This window comes from Typopeltis vanoorti, chromosome 11, assembly GCF_054136105.1.
Source record: "Typopeltis vanoorti isolate ZY-2024b chromosome 11, IOZ_Tvanoo_1.0, whole genome shotgun sequence".
In the NCBI taxonomy this organism is placed as follows: Eukaryota; Metazoa; Arthropoda; class Arachnida; order Uropygi; family Thelyphonidae; genus Typopeltis; species Typopeltis vanoorti.
Genome location: NC_143559.1, coordinates 127,908,905 through 127,931,121, shown reverse-complemented (window position 1 = coordinate 127,931,121; position 22,217 = coordinate 127,908,905). Strand labels below are relative to the sequence as shown.

At 35.9% G+C, this 22,217-nt stretch overlaps 1 protein-coding gene across 2 annotated transcripts in view; it reads left to right on the top strand.

Annotated features, from left to right (window-relative positions):
* Positions 1-22,217, top strand: part of LOC150102038 (uncharacterized) — a 266,372-nt gene that overhangs the window by 233,464 nt on the left and 10,691 nt on the right. For both annotated transcript variants that reach the window (XM_090400132.1, XM_090400133.1), the window contains exon 13: positions 335-387. In XM_090400132.1, the coding sequence (XP_090256258.1) occupies positions 335-387 (53 nt within the window). The remainder of the gene's footprint in view (positions 1-334; positions 388-22,217) is intronic.

The window sequence follows — 22,217 nt, the reverse complement described above, 5'->3', positions numbered from 1 at the left end:
TGTGTCTAAGAAGCCGCATTCTGTAAAAGTAATAAAATCGAATTTGTGAGTTAAAGTTACCACCACCGTTGATGGTCTTAAGTCTTAGTTTATAATAAATAATTAAACCAGTAATGGTTTAACCCTTTGAGTCCTATTGATGTAAATATACATCGATAGGACTCAAAGTGTTAATTATTTGACTTGGTAAGTTATACTTGTTGCTATCTCTTTCTCAATGTCATTAAGGTAAGCCATACATAAAGTATGGCTTACCTTAATACCATGGATGGCTGCGATATTAAAAATATATTAATAATCTTGACCATTCTGATTGTTTTTAATTTTTTTTCAGTGATGACAACCAATTTTCTTCTGAATCAAGTGTCACAATGCCAGAGAGCCAAGGTAACACTTCACAAGATACGTTAATTTTTTTTTTTCCTCTAGATGTTATATGTTTCTGAATTATCCTTGATTTTTGTTTACCAAATGTTTAATTTTTTTTATTCTTTTATACAGTATACTGGTGTGATTGAGATGTTTCATTGCTGCTTGGTATTCAGAATACTGTTGATTATGAAAAGATTTGAATTTTTAAAAGGAAAAAAAAATTCCTTTAAAATACAAACTACTATAATTTAGGCTTGAAAGGTCCATTATTTTAAATATTGAAGTTTGAAGCATACATATAATTGTTTAGGTATTTGAGATTACTGTTTATCTACATCATATAGGATAAAAAATTACTTTTGTATTTTACACATTGGTTTTGTTTGAAATAAAAATCTTTATAGTTGCCAAACTAAAAGCAAAAATTTCCCTTCTTTTCCTTTCCTTTTTTTTTTTTCTTGTCACAGAGGATTGGACATTTATAGTTTAGGATTTAGTCATACAGATAGGAGACCTCCACATAGCCTTTAAAGGAATGCGGAGAACCGACCAGGGCTTCTGACCTAATGTCCAATCCTCACCTTCTCGTGGTGCACCCTGTTGGGTATCTACTTTGATACTGAACGAACGAGGATGGGCTGGCAATTTGGGATTTAGCCGACCAAATTGTATTCTTATTGGTTAAACCAAAATAAAAAATGATGGTACAACATGACAAAATTTCATGCCGGCTGGGGCGTCGCCCGGTTAAACAAGGCCCCCGTTGTTTTCGCCAGGGAACCAGGGCGAACAGCGAAAAGTCAGCTACTGGAACAAATCTGAAAACAAACCCCAACTCAACATCACCAGAGTTAAAGATCGGTACTATCAACGTAAGAAGCCTGAATGGCAAAGAAATGGAGCTAGCTGAGGAATTAGATAAGTACCAGATCGACATAATAGGGGTGACTGAAACAAAAAAGACCAAAACTGGTGAGATCTTTCTGAGCAATAAATACAAAATGTTATATTCAGGCAATAACAATCAAGGAAAAGAAGGAGTAGCCATAGTATTCAACACAAAATACGAGGCTAATCTTCTTGAATGGCAGTCAGTCTCAAGTAGAGTAATGTGGGCAAATATGAGAATGGGGAACTGGACAATGAGACTTATTTGTGCCTATGGTCCCACAGAAGGTTCTACTAAGGTAGAAGTGGAGGAATTTTTTGAGGCTTTAGAAAAAGCAACTGACACAATGAAAAATGAAAAGTTGGTCCTTGTTGGGGATCTAAATAGTAGAGTAGGAAATGATTGTGAGACATACAAAAATATTTTGGGAAAATTTGGAGAAAAGAGCAAAGCTAATAATAATGGCAAATATCTGTTGGATTTCTGCTCAGGACATGGACTGGTTATTACTAACACCATGTTCCAACATAAAAATGTGCACAAATTCACATGGAGAGAAGAGGCTAGGAATAAGAAAAGTCTCATTGACTATGTTATTGTTGATAGTGATGTTTTCTCCCTGGTGCAGGACACCAGAGTGTACAGAGGATTTGAAATTGGAAGTGATCACTATTTAGTCTTGAGCAGGATAAAATTGAATTTCATATTGAAAAGAATAACATGTAGGAAAGTTTTAAAGCGAATAAAAGTTGAGCAGCTCTCAGATGTAAACTGTAGACTAAAATACAGAAATATTATTGAAAAGAAAATGAAAGAGTTTGAGAACAGGAATCAAACCTTGGAGATTCAGTGGCAAACTCTGAAGGAAACATTGATTGATTCTGCCAGAGAGGCATGTGGTGAGGTTGTGTGCAAAGATAAAAAAATCAGAACTCCCTGGTGGACACAGGAAGTTAAAGAGGCAGTGAAGGAAAAGAAGAAAGCATATCAAAAGTTCCTGGCAAATAAGTCAGCTTTTACTCTTACAGAATACAGAGACAAATGTAAGAAAGCTAAACAGTGTGTAAAACTAGCTAAACAAAAGTCATGGGAGGACTTTGGCAAGAATATAGAAAATAAATATCAAGAAGGTGGCAAAATATTCTGGAGGTTGTTGAAGAAGCTTAGGAATGGAGGAAAGAGTGCTGTAAAAGGAATTAGAGATGATAAAGGTGAAATGAAAACAGGAGAAAAAGATATCCTTGAAGTATGGAGTAATTACTTTGAAAAACTGCTAAATGAAACAAGCAGTGATGACAGCACAGTGATAAAAAACACTGACCAGGCATGCAGTCAGGAATACATATCCATACTTGAAATAGAAAAAGCCATCAAAGGCTTGAAATGTGGAAAGGCAGCAGGAGTAGATGATATTCGACCAGAAATGCTGAAGTATGGTGGTATAAGAGTCTTACAGTGGCTGCACTGCATAGTTCAGAAAGCCTGGACGGAGGGACGAATTCCCGATGATTGGAGTAGAGCTCTCATAGTACCCATATATAAAAAGGGAAATAAAACTGAATGTGAGAATTACAGAGGTATTTCCCTACTGAGTGTTCCTGGCAAGATCTATGCAAGTATACTTGAGAAACGGTTGAGAAGAATTGTGGAAGAAAAGCTTGGTGAAGAACAAGCTGGATTCAGGCCAAATAGAGGCTGTCAGGATCAGATCGTCACTTTACGACAAATAGTCGAGAAAGCATTGGAATATAACAAAGATCTGTATTTAAGTTTTGTCGATTTGGAAAAGGCATATGACAAGGTGCTAAGAGAGAAGCTATTCAATACGCTGCAGTTATATGGTGTCAATGGGGCATTATATCAAGCAATACTCAGTCTTTATTTGAGTTGTGAGTCAGCAGTTAGAATTGAAGGAAGTACAGGAAGATGGTTTAATGTTAAATCTGGTGTGAGACAAGGATGTACATTATCTCCTCTGTTATTCATTATCTATATGGATCACATTATGAAGGAATGTGGTATTAAACCTGATATCAAAATTGGAGATGTTAATGTCAGCTCTTTGCTTTATGCGGATGATGTTATACTTCTAAATAAATCCGCTACAAGTCTGCAAGATTCTCTGACTAAATTGAATAGCTGTTGTAATAGATATGGTATGAAGGTCAGCAATAAAAAGACAAAGACAATGAAAATAGGCAGAATCATTGAAAATGTCAACTGTGTTGTGAATGGAGAACCTGTGGAACAAGTAAAACATTTCAGCTACTTAGGCACAATTTTTACTGAAGATGGTAAACTAAATATAGAAATAGACAACAGAATCAGCAAAGCTGGTATCGTGGGAAGTCAATTGAATAAATTCATATGGAATAAGAAAGAAATTAGTCGGAACACTAAATTAGCTGTATACAAGACTGTGTTCAAACCAATTTTAACTTATGGATCTGAGAGCTGGGTCAGAAGTAAAACACTTGACCAAAGATAGAGACCGCAGATATGAGAGTTCTGAGAAAGATTAGAGGCGTGAACAGATGGCATCAATGGCAATATCATATTAAAAATGAGGATATTAGGAAAGAACTTGACATTGTCAGCATTCAGGAATGCGTTAGCAGAGCTAATCTCAGATGGTATGGTCACTTAAATAGAATGGGAGAGGAAAGATTAGCAAAACAAGTGTTCTCTGCCAGGTTGGCAGGAAAACGACCCAGAGGAAGACCAATATATAGGTGGATTGATACGGTACAAAGTGCCTTAGACGATAGAAATATAAGATCTGATAATGTTGAAGTCTTGACAAGTAACAGACTGATTTGGAGGAAAATTGTAGATAGGAAGTTAGTAATGATGTAATTTTTTCATGTAGTACTGTCATATCCTGTACACCCCTTGAGGGTACATGGCAGGAATTTGATGATGATGATGATGATGAGATGTATGATTGTCATTTTTTTTTATTTGTTTATGCATTTTAAACAATAATCCAGCAAAATATCTTATTGGTAGTGATACTTTTTGTTGGATAAGCTACTTCAATAAACAGGTTCGTGGGTCACACAAACTTTCCAGGCAACAAATCCCCTAACATCAAAAGAAATTTCAGAAACATTCAAGACAATGTTAGGATCTAAAATCCCAAGTCTGATTGGAGGGTGAAGACACCATCCATTTGGCCAATCATTCTGAAAAATCAACATAGTTTTTTAAATGAATAAGACACAATAAAATAATAAATTAATGTCAGCATTAATATTAGCTGACACTTCATGGCTTTTCACTATTCATTGCGAATGCTACTCCAGACTCAAATCCACCACAATCTGTCCAACTCTAGCTCATTACATGTTGCAAACCAATTTTGTTTAGTTTGCAAGGGCAAAAGTCTTCTTCCATACAAGACTTACTAAATAGCCTTCAGCAGTGCAAAATATTCTTTGCATCATGAGATTCAATCTCCTTTTGAATTTTAGCATTCACCGAGACATGATGGATTGAATATATTGAAATTTGTATTATGCCATTATTTTAGTGCTATTAAAATATTAGTGCATTGGCATTTCAATAGTACATTTTACATCCATCATCATCCTCATCATCAAATTCCTGCCATGTACCCTCAAGGGGTGTAAAAGGATATGATAGTACTACATGAAAATTTTACATCATTACTAACGTTCTAGCTACAATTTTCCTTCAAATCAGTCTCTTACTTGTCAAGATTCCAACATTATCAGATCTTATATTTCTCTCGTCTAAGGCACTTTGTACCGTATCCATACACCTACAGGGTGTCCCAAAATTCATGCAAGAAGTAATTTTGATAGAAAACACAGGTTTTTAATTAAAAATTGTAATTTCTTATTGATTCATAAAGTATACAGTATAGGGTTATGCATGGAATAGCATATCGGGTAAATGGCCTCCACGGCTTTGCTGGCACATACGCACTCTTTTTTCGAAATTTTCCATGACCGTTTTGCATAAATGTGGCTGAATTTCATTGATACAGCGTTCAATTTCCTTCTTCAAGGCGTGGGTGGTCGTGGGCTTGTTGGCATAAACCTTACACTTCAAAAAATCCCAAAGAAAAAAGTCCAATGGTGTTAAGTCACATGATCTGGGCAGCCAATTCTGATCACCAAAACAGGAAATTACACAACCAGGAAATGACTCATGCAGTAATTGAATTGTTTCTCGGGCTGTATGGCATGTGGCACCATCTTGTTGAAACCACATGTCATCCACATCCATATCTTCCAATTTAGGCACAAAAAACTGGATTATCATGTCGCGATAGCGAGCACCATTAACTGTTATTGTCTTACCAGCCGCATTTTCGAAGAAGAATGGACCGATGATGCCTCCAGCCCGAAATCCGCACCAAACAGTGACACGTTGTGGGTGCATTTGTTTCTCAACAATCACTCATGGATTTTCTGAACCCCAAATGCAACAATTTTGTCAATTAACAAAGCCATCAAGATGAAAATGAGCCTCATCGCTGAAGATGATTTTGTTTGAAAAATAAGCATCCACTTGTTGTTGTTCCATAATCCATTCAATGAACTCTCTTTGCTGTGTGTGTGGTCAGTAAGCTTCAGTTCTTGAGTCATTTGAACTTTGTAAGCATAAAGATGCAACTCTTTCATGAGAATACACTGTAAAGAGCTTCTCGAAATGCCCAATTCAAGACCACGGTGCCGAATTGATGTTCCTGGACTCTCAGCAACACTCTCGCAAACTGCTTCGATGTTTTCTGTTGAACGACTTGCTGAAGGACGGCCAGAGCGTATAAGATCACTAATTGATCCAGTTTCCTTGAATTTTTTAATTAATCTTTTCACAGTTGATGAAGTTAAATCACTATTCCGACCATATTTTGTACGAAAATTGCGAACTGTAGCTGCCAAACCTTCATTATTTTTAAAATATTGCTCAACAATGAAAATACGTTGTTCTTTCTTGTAGCGCTCCATTTTTAATAACTCTGAACTGTCAGCTGTCACGCTGTCTTTTTTTTTTTTTGTTGGCAACACGTTACTGCACAAATGGTGCTAAATTTAAATCTTGCGTGAATTTTGGGACACCCTTCATATCTTGGTGTTCCTGTGGGTAGTTTTCCTGCCAAACTGGCAGAGAACACTTGTTTTGCTAATCTTTCCTCGCCCATTCTGTTTAAATACGTTAAATTGAGATTAGCTCTGCTAACGCATTCCTGGATGCTGATGATGTCATGATGACCATTCATGCCATCTGTTCACACTTCTAATCTTTCTCGGGACTCTCATATCTGTGGTCTCTAGTCTTTGGTCAAGTCTTTTACTTCTGACTCAGATCCATAAGTTAAAACTGGTTTGAACACCATCTTGTATACAGCTAATTTAGTGTTCTGACCAATTTCTCTTTTATTCCATATGAATTTATTCAATTGGCTTTCTACCATACTGTTGTTGATTCTGTTGTCTTTTTCTATATTTAATTTACCATTTCCACTAAAAATCGTGCCTAAGTAGCCCGAAATGTTTTACTTATTCCACAGATTCTCCATTCAAAACACAGTTGACGTTTTCAACGATTCTGTCTATTTTCATTGTCTTTGTCTTTTTATTGCTGACCTTCATACCATATCTATTACAACATTTATTCAATTTAGTCAGGGAATCTTGCCGACTTGTAGTGGATTTATTTAGAAGTATAACATCGTCCACATAAAGCAAAGAGCTGATATTAACATCTCCAATTCTGAATTAATGTTTAATACCACTTTACTTCATAATGTGATCCATATTGATAATGAATAACAGAGGGGATAATGTACATCCTTGTCTTATACCAGATTTAACATTAAACCATCTTTCTGAACTTCCTTCAATTCTAACTGTTGAGTTACAATTCAAATAAAGACTAAATATTGCTTGATATAATTATCCATTGACACCATACAACTGTAGTGTTTTGAATAGCTTTTCTCTTGGCACCTAGTCATATGCCTTTTCTGGATCTACAAAACTTACAGATCTTTGTTATATTCCCATTATTTCTCAACTATTTGCATAAAGTGAAAATCCGATTCTGACAGCCTCTATTTGGCCTGAATACAGCTTGTCCTTCAAGTTTCCTACAATCCTTCTCAACTGTTTCTCAAGTATACTTACATAAATCTTACCAGGAACACTCAGTAGGGAAATACCTCTGTAATTCTCAAATTCAGTTTTATTTGCCTTTTTATAAATGGGTACTATGAGAGCTCTTCCAATCATCGGGACGAATTCCCGATGATTGGAAGAGCTCTCATAGTACCCAAAAGTCTTACAGTGGCTACACTGCATAGTTCAGAGCTCTTCCAATCATCGGGAATTCGTCCCTCTCTCCAGGGCTTCTGAACTATGCAGTGTAGCCACTGTAAGCCTTTTATACCTCCATACTTGAGTATTTCTTTTCGAATATCATCTACTCCTGCTGCCTTTCCACATTTCAAGCCTTTGATGGTTTTTTCTACTTCAATTATGGATATGTATTCCTGACTGTATGCCTGTTGACTGTTTTTTTTACCTACCACTGTGCTACCACTGCTTGTTTTATTTAGCAATTTTTCAAAGTAATTACTCCATACTTCAAGGATATCTTTTTCTCCTGTTTTCATGTCCCCTTTATCATCTCTAATTCCTTTTACAGCATTCTTTCTTTCTTTCATTACTAAGCTTCTTCAGCAACCTCCAGAATAATTTGCCACATTCTTGATATTTATTTTCTATGTTCTTGCCAAAGTCCTCCCATGACTTTGTTTAGCTAGTTTTGCACAGTGTTTAGCTTTCTTGTATTTGTCTCTGTATTCTCTAAGAGCACAAGCTGACTTACTTGCCAGGAACTTTTGATATGCTTTTATTATTTGTAAGAACATTAGATTGATTCATTGGCTTCAGGTGGGAAAAGGAGTTAGGAAAGCATGTTTACTTTCTCTTCACTTATTTAGTATATATGTGGAGGACATCATGCATGTGTAGCATTGGATAAGCTCAAGACAGGAATTAGGATAGGTGGTATATTGATCAGTAATCTAAATAACTGATCACAGAGTAACTGATCAGTGATCAATTACTCTGTAATAACAAGGAAGAACTAGGTCAAATTCTAGATAAAGTTAACAAGATCAGTAATAACAGAGGACTTCAACTCAATCCTAGCAAGACAAAGATTATAGTTCTCAAAGGAAATACAAACAGGAAAGCTCTTGAGAAATAAATGTACCTTAATGGAGAAAGAATTGAGGAAGTCAGCAAGCTTGAGTACCTGGGGATCCATTATTAATTTGAAGAATTGCTGTTCAGAAGATGTCAGGAAAAGATTATGAATGGCTAAAACAATAGTCGGAGACTTGTCTAAAATCTGGAAGGATGGACCTATTTCCATGGGAACAAAGTTGAGGAATTTGGATGCAGTTGTTTTTCCAACAGCATCTTATGGATGTGAGACTTGGAACTTAAAGAAGTCAGAAAAGAATAGCTGCTTTTGAGATGTGGTGTTTTATTAGCATTAGGAGAGCCATAATGACAAAGTGAATTTGATAGAATAGATTTTAACAAACAGTATATATATTATATATATATATAAATATAAAAGAGATTCTAAGTTGAAAATTCTGCCATAAGTATATCAGAGCAAATTTATCTATAATACCACCTTTGAGGAAAAATGAGTGGAAAATTAGGAAAACTGTTCTTTTTTGTTTTTCCGTGATTTGTATCCTAAGCTTTCTTCTGCTGCTTTTAGTATAGTTTTCTTTATATTTTTCCAGTTAGTTTCAATATTGTTTGTGGTTGGTTTCTAACACACTCCTGTTCTAGGAGATGAATTTTAAACTGTTTATTAACCATTGGTTCTTTTTTTTTTGAATATGTGGTTCTCTTTATGAATTAAAATCTGCTTTCAACTAACATGCAGTCACTATCAGTTTGGCTCCCTCTAAAAACCCTTCTATCCTTGATATTATTATTTAGTTTGTTGTTGTATGGAGATATAAAAGTCTTGCTGTGGCTGCACTGCATGGTTCAGAAGGCTTGGACAGAGGGAAAAATTCCAGATGATTGGAGTAGAGCTCTCATAGTGCCCCCTATACAAAAAGAGAAATAAAACTAAATGTAAGAATTACAGAGGTATTTCCCTACTGAGTTTTCCTGGTAAGATTTATGCAAGTATATATAGAAATGGTTGAGAAGGATTTGGAAGGGAAGCTTGGTGAAGAACAAACTGGATCCAGGCCAAAAAAGAGACTGTCAGGATCAGATTGTAATTATAAGTTTACAACAAATAGTTGAAAAATCATGGGAATATAACAAAGATCTGTATTTTAAGTTTTGTAGATCTGCAACAGGTGTATGACAAGGTGCCAAGAGAAAAGATATTCAAAATGCTACAGTTATATGGCGTCAATGGGGCATTATATCAAGCAATACTTAGTCTTTATTTGAGTTGTAAGTCAGCAGTTAGAATTGAAGGAAGTACAGGAAGGTGGTTTAATGTTAAATCTGGTGTCAGCCAATGATTTACATTATCCCATCTAGTATTCATTATCTATATGGATCCCATTATGAAGGAAAGCAGTATTAAACCTGATATCAAAATTGGAAATGTTAATCTCAGCTCTTTATTTGTGCATATGATGTTATACTTAAGTCTGCAAGATTCCCTGACTAAACTGTGAATAATGTTGTAATAAATTTGGTATGAAAATAGGCAGAAACATTGAAAATATCAAATGCAACATGAGTGGAGAACCTATAGAAGAAGTAAAACATTTCAGCTACTTAGGCACGATTTTTAGTGAAAATGGTAAATTAAATATAGAAATAGACAACAGAATCAACAAATCTGGTATGGTAGGAAGTCAACTGAATAAATTTATGTGGGATAACAGAGAAATTAGGCAACACGCTAAATTAGCTGTCTACAAGACGGTGTTCAAATCCATTTTAACTTATCTATCTGAGAGCTGGGTTAGAAATAAAACACTTGACCAAAGACTACTAGAGACCACAGATATGAGCATGAACAGGTGGCGTCAATGGCAAATTATATTAAAAATGAGGATATTAGGAAAGAACTTGCCATTGTTAGCACCCAGGAATAGTCACTTAAACAGAATGTGCGAGGAAAGATTAGTAAAACAAGTGTTCTCTGCCAGATTGGCAGGAAAAAGACCAAGATATAGGTGGAATGATATAGAATACAGAAATATAACATCTGATAATGTTGGAGTCTTGACAGATAACAAATTCATTTGCAGGAAAATTGTTGACAGGAAGTTAGTAATGATGTAAGGTTTTCATGTAGTACTATCATAATATGCTTTACACCCCTTGAGGATACATGTCAGGAATTTAATGATGATGAGTATAATAACTGAACTGATTAAAAAAAAAAAAACAGTTGTAAACAAATAAAACTGTTATACAAGGAGAAACTGTAGAAGAAGCAGAAAAGGAAGTAAGACATATGAAAGAATGCAAACAAGATGATGAAAAAGAAAATGATCAAACAAGATGATCAAAAAGAAAAGATGAATTAATAAAAAAAAATTAAGACTAACTAAAAAAAAAAGCAGCAAAATGTAAAGGGAGAAGAAATGATAATAATGTAATAATGGAGAAAGTTGTGAATCTTCAGATGAAGACTCCTCATGCTTAACAAAGTTTACAGACTGTGAGGAACTATCTCATGTTAATAAAGGAAAAACAATTGAAGAAAAATAAAGTTTTCTGGTGCAAAGTTTTCTTAGTACGATTAACATCTACATGAAAAATAATAACTAAGTTCCAAATGATGAACAGCAGCCATTAAATTGAAATAATAGAAGCAACTGAAAAAAAGAAAATAGAAGAATTTACAACTAGAGATTAAAGAAATATAAAAGAATTTACAACTAGCAAGCTATGCAGTTACTCCTTCACAGATTGAAGACTTCATCAGCTTCATCCAAAATCTAGAAGTTAGTCTTACCAGTGAACATTTCACTAATCGTATCTCCCTTCTGCATTGCCTCATTAAATGTATGAGAACTCACCTGGATTAGAGATACATGTTGAAAGTTTTTTCACTTGATTATACTATAAATGAACAATGCCATGAAATTATATTCTTCAGTTAATCCTTTATCCAAATGTAAGCCCAGGCCAGTTAAACAAGAAGCTGTATGGAAACTGATGCTAAACCATGATATCGGGTTTCTGTTTCTCCAAGAAATATACTTTTGTAGATGTAGATATAAAGATGTAAAAATATGTTTCAGTAAGGAAATACCGTGAGTAGACATAACAATTAAAATTATAATAATGGAATTAACTCGAGTAAGATATTATTTATTAGTAGAATTTTCGCCTGAGTATCACAGGCATCTTCAGTACATATATAAAGCTAATTAAACAATAGCTGACAATTCCAAAAGGCACCACCTAAGTAGCTAATGTTAGATAACTAAAAAAAAGGTCAATAAATTTCCTAACTTATTAAAAAAAAAAAAAGGAAACATATATATATATACAATTAAAAAAATATTAGCTGATTTATAAAGTACTATCTCCTACAAAGGGGATGGACATAAACCATCAGATCTGTTTAAGTTAGGAGAGTGAAGTAAAGTTTCACATGTTTCTTTATAAAGCTGTTCCATGAGGAAATGACTTTTGTGAAGGACTCTTGTCTTGTTGCAATGAACTCTGTTTAGTGTTGATGGCATGTTTTGCAAGTCCAGACTGTTCAGGTTCAAGGTCTTATATTCAATACCTTCTTATATTTTTATTATTTTGGGGCTCTTAAACTGTCCCTAATTTTTCAGGTCCCCAGCTAGAGCCTTGTGTGCCTCTGCAAAAGTACGACCCTGACAAACCCATACCCAAAATTTCCTGATGTGACTGAAAATTGTGTTTAATGAATTGAAGTTTCCATAGTTATTTATCAGGTGTGAACAAGATCCATATCATCCAAACACAATCCTAAAGTTGACATAATGCAAATATAGAAAAAATTTCAAGAAAATTTTATATAAGCATTGAGATTATCAAATCCTTAATCAATAGAGCACATGACATTTGTTGTGCTTCTGAGTTAACACCTATGCTCTGTTATCTCTTCACTTTTCTGTAGCCAACTTGCACAGGGAGCAGGAAGCCACTGTAAGAACAGGTGTTAGATTACAAATCTAACAATATGCATTATTTCTTCTGTATTTCAGGAGGAAGACATATCAAATTCCATATCAAAAGAGCTACTCAAAGCTCTTTTGATGAAGGAATTCTTATATCCATTAGATAAAAAGGAGGAAATAATGTATTGCAATACTTTTTCTGTAATAGATCGTCTGAAGAACAAAAGGAGTGGGCCCAGTGTTTTAATAGTTCCTGCCTTTTGACTGGGATGTTGATGAGATTCAGCATGGATATAATGGCCTGTATGAGTCTTCTTCCTATAGACTGAGAAATGTAGGTTACCATCTGGTTGCGAAGAATTAAAAGATCCAAAAAAAGGCTAACTGCTTATTTAATTCTACTTCTAGGGTGAACTGGATCCTTGGATGAAGTGCATTTAATTTCAATAGAAACTGTTGTAGTTCATCAACAGTTCGGCTGTAGTTATTCAAGATAAAAAGAATATGAAAGAAAAATGTCTCTATTACTCCACGACTATTCAATTTACAGGCTCCTCACATCGGATCCTACCTGGAGTCAATTGAAAAGACTTAATTCTGTTATAGATAATGTATCTACATGGAATGAAGATCAAAAGAAAAACTTAAAACCTTCTTTGATCGTCCACCTAGATTGTATGGTCTTCCAAAAGTTCATAAACCAGGTATTCCGTTGAGACCAGTTGTTGATTGTATAGGTTGTCCCACTTATATAAAATCTAAATTTTTATCAGATTTATTCACTTCTTCAACTAGAACTGATACTTATATAAAAAATACTTTGGATTTCAAAAATAAAATTTTGGATCTTTTTATCTAATGGATATAAGAATTCCTTCATCAAAAGAGCTTTGAGTAGTTTTGATATGTCTTCCTCTTCAAATTCAAAGAAATAACTCGTATTCCTATCCCTTATGTGCAAGGCATTAGTGAACACAGCAAAAGTTTTAAAACCACTAAATATTTTCGTTGCCTTTTAACCAGTCAGAAAAATCTCCACCTTTCTCAGTTATCCAGGTGTCTACCAGATTCCTTGCTCTTGTGGATTATCTTATTTCGGACAAACAGGAAGATCTGTCTATATTCGGCTAGAAGAACACCAGTCTTATATTCAATATCTTGAACCTGAACAGTCTGGACTTGCAGAACATGCCATCAACATTAGACATAGAGTTCATTAGAACAAGACGAGTCCTTCACAAAATTCGGTTCCTCATGGAACGAGGCTTTATAAAGAAACATGTGAAACTTTGCTTCACTCTTCTAACTTGAACAGATTTGATGGTTTACGTCTATCCCCTTTGTGAGAGATAGTACTTTATAAATCAGCTAATCTTTACTTACCTTTTTTTTAATTGTATATATATATTTCCTTTTTTTTTTTTTTTAATAAGTTAGGAAATTTATTGACCTTCTTTAGTCTTACATTAACTACTTAGGTGGCTCCTTTTGAAATTGTCAGTTATTATTTAATTAGCTTGTACTGAAGATGCCTGTGATACTCAGGTGAAAATTCTACTAATAAATAATATTTTACGTGAGTTAATTCTGTTATTATAATTTTAATTAAAGATATAAAAACTTTAACAGATAGATATCCACTTCTTTCTTATTATAGCTTTGGAAGATTTATACCGAGGCTGGAGTAAGGGTTCTTATTCTTTCCCTTCCCCCTCCTCGGTCATTCTGTAATATCCAAAGGGATGCAAAAGGGAGAATCTTGACAATAGATAGATAATACTGTGGATGTGTAATAAGGTTTATGCTCCATCCAGTCGAAAAGTTAGGTGAAAATTCTTCTAGGAATCTCCAGGTGCTATTATGTAGTGGGCACCTTATTATAAAATATAGTGCCCACTATATCATAACAGTTGACTGGTTAGTTTATGGTTTATTGGTGCAAGTACAGTGAAGGTTACAGCAGTACACACGGTATTAGCAACTGGAGATCGGAATTGTATTGAAAACCGCACATTAGAACAAAATAGGAGGACACCCCCAGAAGTGGAAAAGTGGGATATGCACAGTTAAAAATGTCTTGACAATGCTTAACTAGTAGATATGGAGGATTCACAATCCTAATCTCCAGGCTTATACATACATCAGGCATGGCCAACTTCATTCTATACAAGGGCCAATATATAATGAGTGATAGCATCACGGGCCGCACACTTTTAGGCAGAACTTAAATAAAAATAAACTGCATTTTTTCAAGGCAATAGTTATATTTATTGAATTACTATATTTTGTTATTATTATATCACACCTCCAGGGAGTCCAAAGCCTCATCGAGGGAGGGCATCAACTCTACAACTCATTGTCTCACTACTGCACCAACCTTCATCATCTTACACCGACGCCATCTACCGCCGACTGCCACCACTAGTGCTTTCACAGACAATCACAAACATCCATGCCCACTGTGGGATTCGATCCCGCATCCTTTTGGCTGGAGAGCGGATACGCTAACCACTCAGCCATCCAGGCCAGCATATTTGTTAAATCATTTTACTACTGGGAGAACAATATAAAATACTTGAAACTGAGTCTCTGAAACTGTTATGTTGGAGGTTTAATGGATTTTTTACAACACTCAGAAAGAATTAAATTAGAATTTAATACTCCTATATTTCGTCCTAGTTACTAGGACATCTATGGGGATTACAAAAACAATTAATGTAACATGCACACAAAAACTTTCAATACTAAGCCCAACCACATGGGTGACACTAAAGTCCTATCTAGGTGGAGCACCCTCTATGGGTGGTAGTAGGTGGCCTGGAATGTAAGGTGGGACCTCTGGTGATGAGTGTTTCCCAAATCTTCGGAAGCTTAATGCAACCGTATTTGTTAAGATTTGGTTGGTTTCTGAGAGCTGCTGCTGATTCTAAGAAAAGTCTCTCTTTCTTGAATTTGCTGTGGTGGAGCATGGTGGTTTTCTTCCATGATACTCTGTGGGTGGTGTCCAAAACATGGCCAGCCAAGCCTGAATGGCCATAGTTGTGTTTAACGATGTACGACTTGTGTTCCTCCAGGCGGATGGATGCTGATCTGCCTGTCTGTCCAAAGTACGCAAGCTTACAGGAACAGGGTACTTTGTAAACTCCAGGCTGAGAGAGAGGGGGGGGGGAAGCTGATCTTTCGTAGAACGGATAAGGGTAGCAAGTTTGCGGTAAGGCTTATATGCTGTGTGTAGGTTATACTTTTTTAGTATCTTGGCTATTTTTTCCGAAGTGCCTCGGATGTAGGGTATGGTGATGGCATTTTTAAATTCTTGTTGATGAGAGGGACGGGGAATGGGGGAGGAATTAATTATTTTTTTGATACTGTGTTCACTGTAGCCATTGGAGAGGAAAGTTTTGTGTATGTGGTTAAGCTCAGTAGTGAGAGCAGTTCCACTGGAACAAAGATTGTGGGCTCTCTTGGTAAGGGTTTTAATGATGCCATATTGTTGTGAGGGGTGGTGGTGGGAGAGTTTGTGAATGTATCTGCCTGTGTGTGTGGGTTTTCTGTATACAGTGAAGGCAAGTGTATCATTGGGCAGGCACGTGACTAAGGTGTCTAGGAAGGGTAAACAATTGTTCTTTTCCTTTTCCATAGTAAACTGGATTCTTGGATGTAGGCTATTGAGATGACAGAGGAAGGAGTCTAAAGTGTCTGGGCCATGAGGCCAAATGGAGAACACATCATCTACATATCTTAGCCAGATAGAAGGTTTGAGTGGGGCTGAGTCTATGGCTCGTTTTTCGAAATCTTCCATATAGAAATTGGCAAGGGGGGAACCCATGGCGGTTCCTTCTATCTGCTTGTAGATTTTGTTATTCCAAGAGAAATACCCAGAGTTGATGGCAAAGGAAAAGAGATCTAAAATGTCAGAGGGGAAAACGTTTTCTAAGAGAGATAAAGTGTCAGTTAAGGGAATATTGGTAAACAAAGAGGAGATATCAAAGCTTACCAATATGTCTGTATTGTTCAAGGTTAAATTTTCTGTGAGGGCTTTAAAGTGGGTCGAGTTTTTATATAGGAAGCTGAATTTCCGGTGAGGGGGGACAGAGAGTTGGCCAGCTGTTTAGACAGTCTGTAACAAGGTGCATTGGTGGCATCTACTATAGGTCTGAGTGGGGAATTGGGTTTGTGGATTTTTGGTAAACCGTATATTCGGGGGATTAAGAAATTAAAAATCTTACTTAACCTCCTGGCCCCCTGACGTCACGAAAAAACTTAAACCTTTCCGCTCCCATCCCCCCCCGAATATACGGTTTACCAAAAATCCACAAACCTAATTCCCCACTCAGGCCTATAGTAGATGCCACCAATGCACCTTGTTACAGACTGTCTGAACAGCTGGCCAACTCTCTGTCCACACAGAGCTTTCCTCTCCAATGGCTACAGTGAACACAGTATCAAAAAAAATAATTAATTCCTCCCCCATTCCCCATCCCTCTCATCAACAAGAATTTAAAAATGCCATCACCATACCCTACATCCGAGGCACTTCGGAAAAAATAGCCAAGATACTAAAAAAGTATAACCTACACACAGCATATAAGCCTTACCGCAAACTTGCTACCCTTATCCGTTCTACGAAAGATCAGCTCCCCTCTCTCTCTCTGCCTGGAGTTTACAAAGTACCCTGTTCCTGTAAGCTTGCGTACTTTGGACAGACAGGCAGATCAACATCCATCCGCCTGGAGGAACACAAGTCGTACATCGTTAAACACAACTATGGCCATTCAGGCTTGGCTGACCATGTTTTGGACACCACCCACAGAGTATCATGGAAGAAAACCACCATGCTCCACCACAGCAAATTCAAGAAAGAGAGACTTTTCTTAGAAGCAGCAGCAGCTCTCAGAAACCAACCAAATCTTAACAAATACGGTTGCATTAAGCTTCCGAAGATTTGGGAAACACTCATCACCAGAGGTCCCACCTTACATTCCAGGCCACCTACTACCACCCATAGAGGGCGCTCCACCTAGATAGGACTTTAGTGTCACCGATGTGGTTGGGCTTAGTATTGAAAGTTTTTGTGTGCATGTTACATTAATTGTTTTTGTAATCCCGTAGATGTCCTAGTGACTAAGACGAAATATAGGAGTATTAAATTCTAATTTAATTCTTTCTGAGTGTTGTAAAAAATCCATTAAACCTCCAACATAATGTCCTCACAGCACTTAAGCCTCTACACAAGAATCTCTGAAACTGATCAATGTAACCAGAGCAGACCACTCCCACTACTAAAACTCGCACCGAAAAGCAGTAGATTTTATAATTGAGTAATCTTTTTAAAGCAATTTTGATTCCATGTTGAGAATATAAATTGTTTCTTTCATCAGAAATAATGAATATAACTAGTATATCAATCAGAAAATCTGCCGTCGAAACTAATATCTAAATTAATAATACACAGAATTTAATATAGTTTTTATCCTGCTGCGAGTCACACAAAATCACGTTTACATGCCACATGTGGTCCGTGGGTCTGCTGTTGGCCACCTATGACATACGTAATTAAGGTATTGGTATCCATCTTGATCAAATTTATATCTCATCTTCCCTTATAAATAGGGGTATTCAGATAAAAATATCTTGACATCAGCATGTGAGATCATAATTTGGTTGGAGTCTACACGTAGACTCCAACCAAACTCCAGACCCTCTCTTCAAATCTGGAATAATGTTACCTGGAACTGGGATATGTGGTTAAAATTCAGACAAGCAGTAAAACAGAATATGATTGAATGGGGAAAGGAACAGGCTCTCCTCAAAAGAAAAAAAATGTTGAAAGATCTGTATAAAGAGAGAAGCTGGTTCATCGCAAACCAATGCAATGGTACAGAATGCAGCAACATCATTAAAAACATCAACATAGAGATAGTGACTGTCACCCAAATCCATGGATGGTGAAGACATATTCACCACTAAAGACATCCTTGACTCCTTTCAAAAACACTATAAAAATTTGTTTGAAGACAGTAGTACTGTTAGAAATGAAACCCCTTGAAACATTAATGGCTTTCCTGTTCATATCCAAGATGGGCTTGACCAGACCCATTACAACAACTGAAATTACTACAGCAAAAAGTAATGCCAAACAAGGTAATCCCCAGGACCTGATGTTATAGGGATAGAACTTTATTGCAAAGCCTGAGATTTTATGCTTCCCATTCTAGTTATGCTGTTATGTTCCAGTTACCTTTTCTATCTACAGGACACATTCCAAGTGAATTTGTAGCAAGCTATATAGTCCTCATTCCAAAACCTAATAACGATCATACCTTAATCAACAGATGGAGACCTATTTCTCTATCTAATACTGACTACAAGATGTTTTTCCACATTATCAACTCAAAGTAGGAATGAGATACATAATTAAAAGCACACAGATATGTATTGAGTTATATGCCAAGCAGTAGAAATTAATCTGTTTTCACTAAACAATCTACTGCACCTAGTTAATATGAAAAATGCCTCCATCAAATTGGTGTGGGCACAAGTCTGCTATCCATTATTAAAGGAGCCTATGCCAGTTCAGAAATGAGTCAAGCAAGGTTGTGCTCTTAGTCCATTACTCTTGGCATTAGTTCTTGAACCTTTCTTGCAGGAAGTCAACAATACATGTGCTTATGAGAGGGGATAATTTTCCTTCATATTTGAGGATCCCCTCAAATATGAGGAAAATAAGGTATTAGCATATGCTGATGAGGTAGTAGACACTTTGAGGGATAATGATTCCATATACATCTTTCTTTTGGTATTTTGGAAAAATTCAGCAAAATTAGTGGATTAACTGCTAATGCTGAAAAGACGAAATTAAGCAGGATCTCGGAAGCATGCCCTTTGGACTAGCCCCTAAGAGAGAACCTCTCACTATACTTGGAATTCCCTCCACTTACCCAATATTACTAGTTCAAAAACTTATATACCGTAGAAGACTTGAAAATTGGGCCACATTCCTTTTCTTCTAAAGCCATTGTACTTAAAACCATTATCTTCCCTATAAATTAAAGATACCAAGAAATAATGTTCTTGGTGTAATCCTTTATCCAAGTGTAAGCATAAAATGTTTGCACATGAAGTATATTCACAACTGGGCTACTTGTATATAGAAGGTAATAACTTTTCATCAGTCACCTTAGTATCCTATAATGCAAAGCACACACTCTTTTCAGATGTGTATAATGCAGTTCATTATTGGAAGGGTCACTGTAATATCTGAGGGTTTTAATCCTGTTGGTGCTGCGCCATTGTGTGTGTGTGTGTGTATATATATCTTTAATTTCTCTTTATGTCTTATTATCTTATCTCTGTATGTATTTTTATATGTTTTGCCATTGTAATATCGGGGTTTAATCCTGTCAGAACTGCGTCGTTGTAAATGGGGGGGGATCTTTTATATTTATTAATTTATATATCTCTTTACGCTATACAGGAATACCTTGTATAGCACGGTTTTGAACAACGCGGGTTTTGGGCTAACACGGTTTTTATTATTACACTAACATTGTCAACACTGACCGGCGACTCCTGGGCGCTGCAAGTGACAGTTGAGAGCCACGTTTATGCAATAGTTATTTGACTGATTCTCACGTAGACATGTTCTTTCCCCACGGCATTTCATTATTTACGTTAATATTAGTATGTAATATTTTTTTATTATTTAAGTATGAGTGAAAAGAGACAAAACAAAAAAGACACTGTTGGAGTAACAAAAAACGCAAGTGGTTGACAGAGAAGAGACTAGAAATTATAAAATGTCACGAGAATGCCGCTCAAATAGCATGTGAGAATTCATTGAATGAGTCATCTGTACGAACAATTATTCAGAGCAAAGAAAAGAAAACAACATGGAATGAGCACCGCTTCTTATATGTCGAAAGTTAGCATGAGAAATCGATTTTCTACAATGAATTGAATGCCTTCCAATGATCTGGATCGAAGATTGCAATCAGAAAAAATTTCCCTCAAGTCAAATGATAATCCAGGCAAAAGTAACAAGTCTATATGACAAAATAAAAGAAAATGAAAACGAAAATGAAGGAGGTACAACCAGTGAAACTTTTATAGCAAGTCGCGGGTGATTCTACAATTTCAAAAAGCGTATGGGACTCCATAACGTAAGAATCCAAGGTGAAAGCGCAAGTGCTGACACTAAAACTGCAGAATTATTTCCCAATGAATTGAAGGAGCTTATTGAGAAGGAAGGCTACACAGATGATCAAATTTTTAACGCTGACGAGACTGGCTTGTTCTGGATAAGACCATCGCGCACATTTCTAGCAGAGAAGGAAAAAACACAAGCTGGGTATAACGTGCCAAAAGACCAATTGACACTTTTACTAGGAGGTAATGCATCCGGTGATTTAAAATTGAAGCCACTGTTGTGTACAGAGTGGAAAACCTAAGAGGCTTAAGGGCTTTACAAAGAACAATTTACCTGTTCATTGGCATTCTAATTAAAAAGCGTGGGTGACTCGTTCAATTTTTGAAGACTGCTTTATAACTTGTTTTTGCCCTGAAGTTAAATGCTATTGTAAAAAGAATGATATTCCTTTCAAAATTTTGCTTTTATTAGACAATATGCCAGGCCATCCAACTCTGTTGACTGACTTAGATGAAAATGTCAAGATTCATTTTTTCCATCCAAACACAACATCAATTCTGCAGCCGATGGATCAAGGCGTTACTCTACTTTCAAGGCTTACTATTTAAGACGAACTTTTGCTCAAGCTATTAAAGCTGCACTAGAAGAAGATTCTTGGACTTGGAGTGAATTTTGGAAGAAATTTAACATAAAAGATTCCATTGAAAATATTTATGAATCTTGGCAAGAGGTGACTCAAAGCAACATGAGAGCTGTATGGCATAATATCTTGCCACATTGTTCAAAGTAATTTGTTGCCTTTGCAACACAGAAAGAGGAAATCTCAAAAGAAATTGTACAGATGGGCAAAGATCTTGGTTTTACAAGTTTAGATTGTAACAATGTGAAAGAATGTATTGATTCTCATTCAAATGATCTGGATGATGAAACCCTTTTGGAGTTGGAACAACAATGAGTCTATGAAGCAGAAGAAGGCGAAGATGACCCCAATGATGTCATGGTTGAAGAATTTTCCTTTGCTGACCTTTCAACTTTTGTGAGAAAAACGACGAAGCTTCTGACTTTCTCATAAATGCTGACCCGAATTTGGAAAGAAACATCAAAGTAAGACAAAGTCTCAATAATGCCATCAAATGCTACAGAGATCTAGTACTTGAAGAGACAAAGAAGACAAGGATGGTTCTCTCTCTTTCTCTATGTTTACTGGGCATCTACAAATGCCGTATGGTCACTCCAATGCTTGGTGATGTTCCACACCAGGCCTCGCCATGTAGGATAGTTCAACAAACACTAAAAGACTACTTTAGTAAAAAGTAAATTACTGTATGCTAAAATTGAAGCAATGTTTGTTTTGTTTTCTACAACTTTTATATCAGTTTAAAAGGATCTTATTTGTTATTTAGGATAATAGAAATGTCATTTTTAAACATTTCTATTATCCTAAATGTTTGTAATAAACAAATTAAATTGAAAACCTTTATAAATAGACCTCAAACAACGCGGTTTTGCATAGCGCGGACGCTTCTTGGAACCAATTAACCGCACTATACAAGGTATTCCTGTATGTGGTTCTTATTACAGTATATATATTTTATATATCTCTCTTTTTTCTTATACATTAATTCGTTTTCCTTATCTCTCTTTAATCTCGTATATGTATTTATGTC